A 14,233-nucleotide genomic window follows, 5' to 3' on the forward strand; every position below is an offset into this window, starting at 1 on the left:
TGTGTCTGTTTTAGAGCCCAACCATCCTGTCTGAAATCAGAACATTTCTTCTTTAAATTTTAAACTGTGTCCTAACTGGTTACCTTTCAACACTAGATCAGTTTCTCTTCTGATATGACATAAAAAACTGCTGTTCTGTTCTTACAGTTACCTCATGTGAATGTTTGCCACTGCACTTCTGCAATCCTTCATTTAAAGGCATTTTGTGAAGAACTTCTTTAGCTACTGTGTACATGCCTGCCAGCAGCCTCTTCCTGCCACCCTGATGAATCTTACCCAAAGCCAAAGACAAAACTGTTGTACACAGGTTATATCAATGCCACATATTACTCCTGTCTTTTCTTATCACACATTTCATTGTCATCTTGCTGAAACCTTGCCTAAATTCTTCCCTCCTGTAAAAAGTACTTTCCTACTTTTGCCTTAACAGTGGCATAGCTCTACTATTGGCAGGAGCAATGGAGGGAGGCTGCGTTCCAAGATTACACTCGCAGTGGCCCCAACATCCCACAACATCAGTTGAACCAATCCAGGACACTACGCTGTGTAGGCAACGCGTCTCACTATTACCTCTGCGGGTGCAGCTGCATTAACACAATACCACTATCATGTATATTAACTAAGGTTCACTCAGGAAGGTTATAAGCATGGGTTAAATGAAATTATCTACATTTACACCACCAAGTTAAGGGACATGTTGACACTTATTTACGTTCAATTTTTTAAAAAAATTTCTTCAAATACAGATTACTGTATGCTGCTTAATGTTCTCCAGTACTGATTTTTGTCTCTAACCCACAATCACTTCCATTGCCTGGCCAGAGAAGTGAAAGACAAAATATTGCTTCCATTTTCTGATGGTTTAGAGGTGGAATTGGTAGTGTTAGGTTTATGGTTTGACTCAATGATCTTAAAGGTCTTTTCCAACCACTGTGACCTTATGATTCGATGAACTTATCCAGTCTTATTCCCTTGACAAATGTTTCAAATGCAAAGGTATCAGGCCAGACAAAATCGTCCCACAAGCACATTCAGTTGGATAACATCAAAATTGGAATGACAGAAGTTTAAAAAACCCCAACAAATCAAATAGGACACACTGAGAACATTTAAATTAAGAACTGGGCAAAAACCTGTAAACCACAACATTTCCTAGAACTAAGGTCAGGTTTTATCAGCACTGGGCAAGCGTTCAGAACAGCTGAACTACAATTTGTAATGAAGACACAATCACCTTTACAGCCTAAAGTACTGTTCCTTTCATTTCATGACGTATCAGCTCACCTGCTTCTCAGTATCGACCTTACAGAAGTAGCTTCCAGTGTAATTTAAATTGCCAAGTAAGATTAAAAATGAGACAACAGCAAAGATCAATGTCACAAAGTAGGCTATCCCCGTTTCTGATGGTACCCAGCTGCCTTAGTTATCACCTTTTAGAGCTAGTGAGGACATAACACATACCTTTAAATTCAAGTGAATGAAAGGATGCATTAAAGCAAATAATTTTTATTATATTAAATAATTCTGTTAGCACTGACATTCATGTTATCTTTGGTAACACTGATCAAGGCTGTAGAATAAACAAAGAATGCATCTGTAAATCCAAGGGAAAAACTAGTTTCTCTTGTATTTAAATATCTACATTTTTTCATTTAGCATTGAGTTATGCAGCTGGCAGCTCCAGCATGCAAAACATTTTGTCTAGAGACTTGGTGAAGCTTTTTCAATAGTGCTGATAACGGCTTATATATCCTCTGAAAGATGCTTTGGATTAGAACCAATGTCAGAGTTGAAATGAACTAGCACACAGAAAAAGGGGCTGAGAAAAAGGTTTATTTTTAGCCCAGGTTACTTCACTGTACTGTTTTACAACACAACCCCACAAACTCTCATCACAGTACTACTGAGTGGGTGGAAAAATACAGTGAGAAAATTGCTTAAGCCAGCTTTGCTGCAGGATAAGTGCATCACACAAAGTGACTATGTGGGTCAGGAAAGCATCTACAACAGAAAGAGCCTTTCAAGTTTTCTTTTCTTTCTTCAACTTTATCTTAGTTAACCTTGGAAACTGCATTGATTAATTTCCATTCTGTAAATGTGTAACTTTACTCATGTGTGTGCTGGAGATGACCACAGAGTAGCTGCTCAGTGCAGAGACACTCTGTTCTTGGAGAGGCAATGATAGTTACAGCCCATCTCTTCTGGATGCTTTGCGCAAATCCATCTTTCCAAAACTTTTATCCACGTCATTCAAACAATGCCAGTGGAAGTACACTGAAAAAATACATTTGAAACTTTTAAACAAAGAGGACCCAAACCTCCTCGCTCCTCCTTACCCATATGTCAGACCTGCTTGAGAGCTTGTCACACAAGTATTAATGAGACAGCAGCATTTTTGAGATGTTACTGTCAGCTGGGAAAGCTTATTAAACTACAGCAGCATCGAGAAGAGTATGTGTGAAACTCAAGGTAGTCAAAATAAGCTTTAAATTCTGCTGCATTGGAATAAGAAGATGGAAGGAAAACCATTCACATTTATTTGTTATGAAAACTTATTCTGAAATTTTCATATTTGAAACAAAATTCTGAAGTACTAAATCAAAGACATGTTATCAGTTTATTTTAAAAAAAAGTTTTAATTCACATTTGCCTTTTCAAGATCTTCTTCAAATCATAACAAACTGGTGTGCCGTTTGGTGAAAATGGAAATTTGACTTTTGTTGTGCCTAACTCATGAATGTTCTCCTCTTCCAACTCAAACACAAGGTGGAAAGTACCTTGGGCTTTTTATCCACTACCTGACTTCAATGTAACAGACCTAATTAGTTCTCATGTCAGTCAGTGGTGTTCTGTGTGTTCTGTGTGATACATACACATTATTAATTTTGTCCAGCTATGTCCCAAACAAAACCACCAGAACCTTAATTTGATATTGACTTTAGGACTCTTCTTAGCACACTTATTTAGTAGCACAGAAAAAAATGTGCCTGATTTATATTCCAACTGTGAATAATAAATTATGTCTCAGTAGGAAGAAGAGCTCCACAGCACAAATAGACTGACAAAACAAATATGCCAGTTGTGGATACCACAATTAATTTTCAAATTATTTTGAAGAGTGCTAATGATTCTTTCACCTGATCTAGTGATTAAAGAAGTGATCTGCAAAAAATTTCCTTTCAAAAGAGCAGCTATGTAGTTCATACAACAGAAAAAAAATGGTGTGGTTTCAATACATTCATCAGCAGGACTTCTCAAGATAAATAGTAGCATGAAATAGGAACTACCTTCTTTAGCTTTAATTTAGGTTTGCACTTGGCGTAATGTAAAATTAAGGTTATGAATGAACGCTTCCTAGAAAGCAAAAAAGCTAACAAAAATTTATTTTTGTTGCAAGTCCAAACAACTAGTATCTACATTTCAGCAACGTGGACGTAACTAGTAGCATTTGAGATAGAACACGGTGATGGGAAGAAAAATGGAACATAACAAACTTGACCATGTGTTTGCCAAGCAGGGGCAAAACCTGGCATCTTCAGTGAATGGAAATAGTTCCCTTCTAACTTTGTAAGGGGGAACTCGTGTTTTTGCAACCCAAGCCATATTAGATGCTGAGCAACACTAAAGCCAGCAGAGCCTAGAGCCAACAGAGAAAACATGAAAAGGTGGCCTTGGGCACTGGAAAAGGAGATGGTAAGACAGGGTTTACTGAGAACCACTCTTTGTCCCTGGACACAAATAGGACTCCAGCAGCTCTCGAAGTCCTTCAAGCTTCTACTCCTCAAAATTACACAGAATGATAGAACTGGAATATGATTTGGCTTTCCAGGCAAAATAATCTCCCACAGGACCCAGAACAGCAGCATCTTGGAGGGTCTGCAGCCAGGAGCTGTGGACAAAATAAGCTGTTATCAGAAGATTTTGCATTTCAGACTTCTTATATCAGTTTCACTGACTGCTTGTCACACCCTCTCCTTTCCCCAGCACCCAAGTGCTCTGCAGTCTCCTCTGAGCTCTTCCACTCTAGAACTCCTACTTCCTTAACTCCAACCCAAACTAAAACCAAAGCTTATTTACCACAGCACAAACATACTGCATGCATGCGTGACTTCTTCCTCTGCTCATAACATTACATCCACCCTCTTCCCTTTTGCATGTCCCACCTGATGCATGGTTTGAAGTAGTATTTAAGTACAGAGTGGGCTGATTTCTATTAAGTCTTGATGTAGCACTGCAATATTTCTCCTCACTGTCTTGATACACGTGACGGAAAAAAAAGGATGGTTACTAAACAGGTCCCTCTACAGAGATCTGAAAGCCTGCAGGCTTCCATTTCTTGGTCTGAGATTTCTCAGGAAAAGGAACATATAAAATATGTAATGACATCTTCTTCTAGGAGGAATGCCATGTTTTTTATAGATCACAGTCTTGGATGCCTCTGGTGCAATACAAGATTTGACTCTGGCAAATTATTCCCTGATGGCAAATTGCACTGAAATAACTCCAGATAAAATATTATGTGGGTTTTTTTTTTCTTTTATATCAGAAAGTCTCCACAAATTGAAGCAAAAACCCTCCAACAGATAAATCAGCTGATAATGAGGTATTTCTGTTTATAGTAACCTGCATACAGAAGGTTTTTGTAGGATTTGTTCCAACACAGCCTACTAGAAAGATATCAGCCTGACATCTGGGAAAGCAGCGCTCAGTTAGCAGCTGTAGGATCCTTTCATGTTTGACCAGGACTGCCCATGCAATTGTCCACTGAAGATACAGTTCAATTTTTATAATCTACCAGCACAACTTGCTGTTACCAGCACATGTATTAGTGAATACCACTTCAGTCACAAAAATATGAATTGTTATCATACCCACATGTAACCTACACAGTATACCCCTTATACTACATGGCATAATCAAGTAGGGAATGAGAAAAGATGTACAAACAAGGAAAATTACTTGGTTGAATGCATTTCATTTCCTAAATACATGCACAAAATAAAATTAAAAATAACTGCCATCATAACTTTACTGCATCCTTGTTACACTACTACATACTTCCCCTTTGGGCTTAATGTTGCAGGAAAATGGCTTTCACTGCAGCAGGGCAGGTTAGACTGGCGTATCACTAAATATTTACAGCCAAGTATGAAAAATAACCAATAGAAAATATGAAACAACTTTTCTTCATCCAGTAACTGAATGTGACGGTTTCTGTGGTGATTTTAATGAGATGCAACCACTTAGTATACACAGGCTGTCTACACGGAGAAACTGACCACCAGTGCAGCTCTTCCAGCATAACTACTTCACAACAGCTATTCTGGGAGAGCCCTTTTCACTCTGTTTCCTTTGTTCTTGCACAGTGTCTCCACATGGAAGAAATTATTGCTGAACAGCCGAAGTAAATCAGAACAATTACCACAGTAAAATGATATTTTTATTTTATTATATTATTGACTGAAAAGGCACCTATTTTCCTCTTTCAATTCTATGTATTTCCTCTTTTAGTTTTACATTTCACTGGTCAGAAATACAGTTTTGTAGAGTGTTGCACCAAGCATAATTCATCATTATCACTGCAGTGAAGTGACTGACTTGATTCTCATCTCAGCCATGTGCATTTTCATGGTGAGTAAAATAAGTAGAGATGTCCAAGGGCATGTGAAAAGAATCAGTCTACAGCTCCACACTGATTCGAGCTAAGAGGAAAAATAGAAAACTGCAACTTTTTTTTTTTACATAAATATACACCAGCTATACGAGCTGCTGTTCAAGTTTCCCTCTGCTGTTGCTCAATCAGATCTGCTTAGAATTTGCACTTACTGCCAGTTTAACCCTAAACACAGTCCTCCATAATTAACTTCAACTTATAGAATAGTTGGGGTTGGAAGCGGCCTTAAAGATGATCTAATTCCAGCCCCCCTGCCATCAGCAGGGACACCTTCCACTAGACCAGGTTGCTCAAAGCCTCATCCAGCCTGGCTTTGAACACTTCCAGGGAGGGGGCATCCACAGCTTCTCTGGGCAACATGTTCCAGTGTCTGACCACCCTCACAGTAAAGAATTTCTTCCTCATATCTAATCTAAACCTCCCCTCTTCCAGTTTAGAGCCATCACCCCTTGTTCTATCACTACCTGCCTTTGTCAAAAGTCCTTCCCCAGCCTTCCTGTAGCCCCTTCAGGTACTGGAAGGCCGCTATAAGGTCTCCCTGGAGCCTTCTCTTCTCCAGGCTGAACAGCCCAAACACTCTCAGTCTGTCCTCATAGGAGAGGTGCTCCAGCCTTCGGATCATCCTGGTGGCCCTCATCTGCACTTTCTCCAGCAGGTCCATGTCCTTGTGTTGGTGGTCCCAGAACTGGACACAGTACTCCAGATGGGGTGTCACAAAAGCAGAGTAGAGGGGCATTAACTTGATGCTAAGGAAACATTTCCTTCTACCACTGTGCATGTTCTTTGAGCCTGAGAAGTATGAAAGTTCTCAGTGTCATAAGAATGGTGTTCCTGCTCTAGTTTACGTGATGAATTACTACTGGCCACATGACACTACACCTTCTGTTGACAGACTAGCTACAGTTCACCCAGAACACAGGACTGAACATCCAGGACTGGGATACTGTGAAGCAAATCCAATCAGATCTGAACCTTAAGAGACACAATTTAAATGAACTTAGTGAAAAGGAACACAAAACAAACAGTACATTCAATTTCAGTTTATATCAAAGCAGAAAATTTGCAGCTGTTGCCCAAAAGACATAGCAGCTGAAACACATGACAGGAACATCTCCTTGCATGCAGAAACAGAATGTCATCTGGCAAATCACTATTCTGTGGTTTGGAAGTCATCTCCTCTAACAATAAAAACCCTAAGAAAAGACTCTTGGGATTACCACTAATTAGAAAGACAATTCAAGACTGTAGGACTAACACAACTTTGTCAGTGCTCCATGGTGAAGCATCATAGAAGAAATCACTTGCAAACCACCCACAGCAAGCAAGAAAACATGCAATATGCTTGCACTGCAACACCAAGGTTCCTGTATTTTTGAATTGAACATGTTTCAGAAAAAAAATGAGTTGTAAATCATTAACCAACAAAAATACCCACAACTCAGGCCAACAGTTTAATTAACTTTAGAGTTTATTCCAAAATTACTATTCCTTTCATTAACAGCAATAGAATAATTTTCAAGATCATAACTCATGGCTTGAAACAAAAATTGAAAGCAATTACATACTCACTCCTGAAATACAATGTCAAGTTTTATTGACCTTGAAAGTATACAAAGAAAGTCCTTATTTCCTTTGGGTGAACAGTTACCATACAGTTTTCTGAGATCTCCGTATTGTTGGAGAATCCTGTAAAACACAAACATTGGTAATTTATTTAAGAAGCAGCTTTACCCAAATGTACATATTATTCTATCTCAGCAGTTTTAGCTCATCCCTTCCTTGAAAACTGGTCTCCTTAAAGGAGAGGAAAAGCAGATTCTCCTCCTTAAATCTATAAGTAGTACGGAACCTAAGATGCACCCATTCATAATACTAAAATATACAAAAATCCATCTACTTTTCACACACTGACTCATAGAGAAAATGTGAATGACTGCCCAGTCAGGCACCTTTTCTTCATCATGAGTACACAGCAAGCAAGTTCCTAGCTGCAGATCAAGAAGAGTTCTAAGCCCACATCTAGCCCAGCCCAAAACCTCTGCATGCTTTTTACAAGGCATATAATGGACATAAGTGACAGTAAGGACAATGTCCAAGCAACTAACTGGAATGAGAAATGAAATGAGGTCACCCACAGCATTTGACTTGAGTGTCAGCCCTAACTTGAATCATATCCACACTGTCCTTTAAGCTGATTACAGTGGGGATTTTTAACTGCAGCTGTCTGTTTTTTCTGCAGCACAGGCTTAAGCTTAGATTAACACAACTCATTAGCATCTAACAAAATCAATCTGTGTCACAAGTGTGAATTCATAAAGTAGCCATTTCTATTTGGACAAAGATGAGTCCAGAAAGATTTCAAGCTTTTTAACACTTTTAAGCAAAACAAGCCACCAGAAAAATACAGCAGTCTAGTACTTGCAGGGAATCTTTGCTAAATGTTACTGCTTGGTGGCTCCCCCAGATACTAGGTCTGTCATACAGAAGAACAATACATTGTTTTTAATCTTGCAAATATTTTTATATTTTTAATTAGAACATTCATCAAGCTTCAACAGTCAACAACAATGCAGACATGAGTTACCTTATTCCACCTACCTTTGCTTGGATATTGTGCAGTCTTCCATTTCCACCGCTTTAAAGTGTTTACATCCCAGGTGCCTGTGAGTGATCGCTCTTCCACTAGCATCACTGATCCTAATCCCTTTAGCAAAGACTGCGAATAAAGAAAACATAAGGAATCAAACCACAGTTTATTTAAAATAGCATCACAGTCACATGTCTAGTATACAGTTAGACCAGAGTAGAACTTTGATCTTTAGCATTATTATGTTAAGCAGAGCAGCATAGACTTTTAAAATCTGCTACGTCATGCAACACAAGGGCAACTACAGATTCACCAGGTTTCCAAATAAGAATCTGAGGTGCTGAGAGCTTCCTCTGTGTTGTAGCAAAGTTCAGAGCCTATTAATCTCTCCATTCAAGAGCTGTAACTCACATTACATTTAAAAAAATAAAACAAGAGACCACTACACCTTGTTCCCCATGTTTTTGTCATCACAATCAAAATTTCATATTTTAAAATAATAAACCTCTGCCATGTATTATAAAATAATCTACTTCTGTATGAAAGATCAAATAACCATGAAACTGAAAATACACAGTAATTGGAAGTGACCAAAGGTTCAACAACTCACAGAAATAAACTATACAGGAAAAAAAATGTTTGTTTCCTTTAATCCTGTCCACATTTAATTAACTATAGGTACAACTTGCAATAACTAAAGAAAGAGCAAAACAGATTCTCACTCTGCACTTGTAAAGGTACCGCAGGAAGTGTTATACAACCAGGAGCTCAACAGGACCAGTCCTACAGATGTTTATGCAGATCTTCACACTGTGCCTACAGCAATTTCATCTGAAGTAACAGCTTCTGCTTTGCAAAGCTGAGTCAAAATAAGACCTGCTTCTCTCTGAGGTTAAAGTTATACTAGTATTTTCATACCCATCTTTTGTGTAGTCTCTAGCACATGGGATGTTTCATTCCAGAACCAGTTCTCTATGGAAAAAAAAACACCTCAAGTGGTATTCTGTCTTGAAGGATTAAATTTACCTTCAGATTTACCATCACAGGTTGAGACAGTACAGGATCCTCTCCATCTTCATACAAGTGCCTAATTCTTAGCAGGACACGACTGAAGTCTGCATCACCTTGCTTCTGTTTACCTTTAAGAGAAAACAAAATGAAAACATTTTCTTACTTTAAAAATAAAACCAATTTTTCAACTTTTTCTTTTAGTTTTATACTCTCATAATTTGATCTTAATTCCCTGTTTTTTTAAATGAGGAAGAGGACTAACAGCAAGAAATACCCACGTCCCATTGTTGACAGAAACGACACTAAGAGGCATGATGAACTCATATTTTACTATTTGAGTAGAGCAATCATACAGTACAATTAACTTCCTTGACAGAGGAATTAAACACTTTAAATAAATAAAAGTACTAGCCATAGAAGATACAAAGAGAAGAAAGCCAGTGTAGCATCCAGCCACCCTTTTAAAAGCACCTACCCATGCGGATGCTGTGGACTTGCTCTGCATGATTAGAGCTGTATCTCCACCCTGGAATGCTCAGAGTCTGGAGATGAAGATTAGGTGGAACAGTTACTGCTGAACTGTGGACTGAATTCTGCTGAAGTTGTCGAGGTAGCTTTGGCTTCTGTCCTTCATGCAAAGTGAAACAAAGCAAACATCAAACATCCATCACACACACAAGCCTGGCTAGGGTGCTGTGGAAGGGTAAAGAGATTCTTGCTTTTTCTGCCAAGGCAGATGCAAAGCAGATGCTATGCTTTCTCCTCCAAGGCCTTTTGAGATACAAAAGTAGAAAGCAGCATGATTTTAACTGCTGAAGTATATTAGAGGTTTCCATAAAACAAATTTCATTGCAGCTGGAAGTTGCTATTCCACTATTAGGCTTCACTTTTAGTTAATAAGTAAAACAAATATTTTTAAATAACCCAAAAATTGTCATTAAGGACTCAACACCCAGGAAGCTGATATATGGTGCACTAGCTACTTTGCACTAATTCCCTGTGTGGACATTTTGTTCTCATTAGATGCTTTAAAATTTACTCTCCTCTGAAAGTAGAGATAAGTACATAACAAGAGAAACATTTCATACACTTGGACAACATCCATGTTTGAAATTAATGCAAAGTAATTAGTAGACTCTAAATCTGCATCCTAGCTCACTGTATACTAAGTTTGCCACACTGGAGGCTTGAAGTCTGCATTTACAAACCCAACAGCATAAATCAGAGCAAAATAAATAAGCCACTCAGATGCTAAAGATAGCACAGGAGATGGAATGAGTTACCTGATAATGCTCCAAACATTACTACTGGTCTATGTTCTAGTGCCAGACTGCTTGTCTGATACAAAATACTGGTGAGAGCCTTGGTTCCTAAAATAAGCCAAATCACGGGACGAACCACTGAAGAGTCATTCAAAGTGAGATTGTAATTCAGGTCCCACTGAAGGTTGTTCCATAGTCTCCTGTGAAGCATCACCTGTATTGGGAAGGTAAATATCACAACAGTAATCAGCCATCATGCTTTACTTATATTACCAGTAGCCATGAAATTATGTTCTCCTAGAAAAAGAATATTTTTATATGTTACCTCCACTTGCCCATTTCCTTGGCTTGAGACACCATGAGCTCTTTCTGCAAGCAGCGTCAGCCTTGTGGTATCATCTTCAATGTAGGCGGTCTGGACCATAGGATAATAGTTCTGAATACACAGAGTAAATCATGCAATGACAGTATTAACTTAGGTAACAGCAGTGGAGAACAAAGACAACACAATTGACTTTGGATTACACCTCTGTGCTTACCCGAGCCACTGTGTTATTCACATATGCCTTGAATGGTCTTTTCTGAATCTGATATCCATTGCTGTCAGTGTAGAGTAGCTGCCCAGTGTTCAAGCTTGTGCTTGTTCTTAGAACTGCTTCACGATTTAATTCCAAAGGCCCAACACTATATTCTTGCTCTATCCTATGGCAAAGCAACTTCCCATCGTAGCCTTCTGGTACCGTATACGTCTTGGTATACACTGCATATACGTAATCCTGAGCAGTAACATTACTATAAAATTGAGAGGGAAGATTGCAGAGTTTAGAAAGTGCAGCGCTTGACTGGTCATGTCAAGACTTGCAAATCATGCATGATGTCATCCTACACATAGACAACTGTCTTGCCTGGTTTCTATATATTTCATGTATATGTACAATTATTTTAAATTTCAATTTAATTTTCAAGTGTAAAGATATTCAGCTGGATTAAATGATATCCCACAATTTTCTTTAGTGTTGCAAGTGTAAAGAGGACTCTTGATTTGATTAGAGAGGCTCTGTTTTCTCAAAATTAACAAAAAATTTTAAAATAATTATGACTCCCTAAGCAACACATCTACATTCTACAGAATATAAGTATTTTTTCAATCTAGGCAACATTAATTTTGATCCAAGAATTGCACTGTTTTCCAAAGAACCTTCTCAACTTCAATCCTTGTACAATACCACTTAAAGAAAAAGGCTTCAATCAAATAACCAGATTTAAAAGAGGGTGAAGGAGTTATAGACTAATGCAAATTTAACACAGAAAAGTAGCTAGTTCATCAGTGTCCTTGTGTATGACTCATTTCTCCTTTCTCTAATTTGCTTGTAAGGAAGATATTCACAGCTATAAAAATCAACTATTATGTCCAAATTGCAGCTGTGTAAAGATGTTAGCTGCAATTTTCATTTAATTGTATGAAACCAGGATCCCAACAGAAGCTGCACTATAAAGCAAACCACAGAAGGTATCTCTGAACTATCTTCACCTCCCTCCTCGCAACAATATGTGCTATTTAAAGGAGGTGCTTCCTCAGCGCTACATTTAGCAGATGCACACTAGTTCTTTTATCTAAACCCAAAACAGGACACAGAGCTCACTGTTTACGAGTAACTACACAGAATTAATCTCATACATATCTACAGAGAATGAAACATTCCAGTGAAGTGAAGCTGTAATGGTGTTGTACCTGTAGAAATACTGCCGTATCTCTGTCATCAAGTTTCCAGAAACCACTTCTAATTCCACTGCTTTTGATACTGGAACAGCTGAAGCATTTGGGGCAAATAAGTAGTTATCTGAAATGGGTCCTTTCATCACGTCTCCATTCACATGGTACTCAAGGAACTCCTGGGTCAACTGGACAGTCTGGTTAGTCTCCCTGCGAATCCACAGAAGAGGAAAAATTATATTACTTACAAACACATTTTGTACATAACAGATGCAAAGTGGAACTACAACAGTAATGAGGCTGGGAATGTAAGAAAAAAAATCTGTTTCCTCAAAGCAAATAACTGATTTTACAAGATTTAGGAAATGAGGAGAATGAAAGTGCTTTCCATCAAGACATCTGTCAGCCTAAATAAATGGAGTTTCTATGTAATTTTATACTTTTGTAAAACAGCAACATCTACATTAGCTCATTGTTTTTGTGATCTCATCTAGGTGTTCCTGCTACAGCAGGGGGATTGGACTAGATGATCTTTCGAGGTCCTTTCCAATCCCTAACATTCTGTGATTCTGTGATTGTTTTGACATGACAGTTGCTACAGGATCAAAAACTACCCATTGCACAAAAATGAGGTGCATCACCCCGTATTAATGAATAATCAGGTTCATTTAACTGACTTCATAACTAGGTAAATCAGCATAATGCAAATTTCCATATTTTAACACTAGTATCATATATAATAGCAACAGGATAGCAAAATCTACATTCGCTCAGTACCTACTTTGTCTCCCCCTTTTTCCCCTGAAGCTTACAGTTTAGCTATTCATGACTTTGTATCACAGTCTTTGGGAAGTCATATGAAGGCAACTTAAGATGTTACTGCCCTCAGCTACCTGCTCTGGTCTTCTTTTGGAGCCTTGGTGGCAAAACAGGAAAAATCACTTAGTCTGGCATATAAATTTAAACTGCCAACCATTCCAGGTGGTGTTAATGCAGCAACTACAAACTGTAATGACTCAGGGGCAAAACATATCCAAGTCTTATCTACTACTCCTGTCACTGGGCATTTCCACTGCAGGGGCAGGACTTGGAAGTTCTAAGTGCTGCAGCTAAACTTCATAAGGTTTCACAGTTGAAGACTACAATTTTTTTTAACCTTTCTTCCCATTCTGACCTGATGCCTTGCTCTTTCCCATTATCCTAGAGCAAACTTCTTGAAACTGAAACAGTCTGGGCTTGCCTGAAGGCTTGTAAAGAAAGTGAATATCCCATTTCTCCTACACGCTGAATTCCAGCTCTTGCTGCCTGCCAGAACAAGATGAAGAAAAATGTAATTTCAATTCAGATTTTTGTTCTTCCTCATTATATTCCTCATGGAATCTGGAAACAGTTAGGATTCAGAGGCACTTTGAGAAAGCCTCCAGGGCTCTTAATTAAGACACACCTATACTTTTAAGGCTGATTTTAACTATACTGGACAAGAAGTTCTTGCTCTAAGAGGCAGAATTATGAACAAAACCACAAAGGTGAAAGAGGTCTAGTAGTCACTAGGCCAATGCCAAAGGGGTCAAATCTTCCATCAGTACATAGCTGACAATCTGAATCCTGAGCAGACAAAAAGCAGCACAGGTTCATTGAAGCTGAAGGAGTTGGGCAAATTTGCAACAGCTGAGAAAGACAATCTGCAAACCCCAAATCTCACCTTGATATTGATTGTTCTTCCATTTTATTTTCCTTATTAAGTAGAATTTCCTTAGTTAAGTGTTTCCTTTCAAAAAGTTCTGTAGTTTCCTACCTTAGAAACAGTGACACAGGACTTGCAAAACACTGATTATCAAGAGAAAGCTCTTGCTTTACCACTCAAGGCTCACTGTACAGCCATAGTGTATGGGCTTATTTATTTGTATTGGGTTTGTTGGCAAGGTTTTTTGGGGGGGGCTGGGGGAGGGGGTGTGGCATAAGGGTGGCTTCTGTGAGAAGCTGCC

The 14,233-nt window shown here is 38.5% G+C and overlaps 1 protein-coding gene across 1 annotated transcript; it reads right to left on the bottom strand.

Annotated features, from left to right (window-relative positions):
* Positions 1–7,124: 7,124 nt before the first annotated feature.
* On the bottom strand, positions 7,125–13,553 carry LOC104529815 (epididymis-specific alpha-mannosidase-like; the record flags this gene model as incomplete). Its single annotated transcript, XM_010174228.1, has 9 exons — positions 7,125–7,360; positions 8,273–8,390; positions 9,288–9,400; positions 9,748–9,900; positions 10,556–10,748; positions 10,860–10,970; positions 11,074–11,326; positions 12,267–12,458; positions 13,489–13,553. Coding segments are annotated over 9 exons (1,293 nt in total), but the record flags the coding sequence as incomplete, so codon positions are not given.
* Positions 13,554–14,233: the final 680 nt, after the last annotated feature.

This window comes from Antrostomus carolinensis, unplaced genomic scaffold (genome assembly GCF_000700745.2).
Source record: "Antrostomus carolinensis isolate BGI_N321 unplaced genomic scaffold, ASM70074v2 scaffold15520, whole genome shotgun sequence".
Lineage (NCBI taxonomy): Eukaryota > Metazoa > Chordata > Aves > Caprimulgiformes > Caprimulgidae > Antrostomus > Antrostomus carolinensis.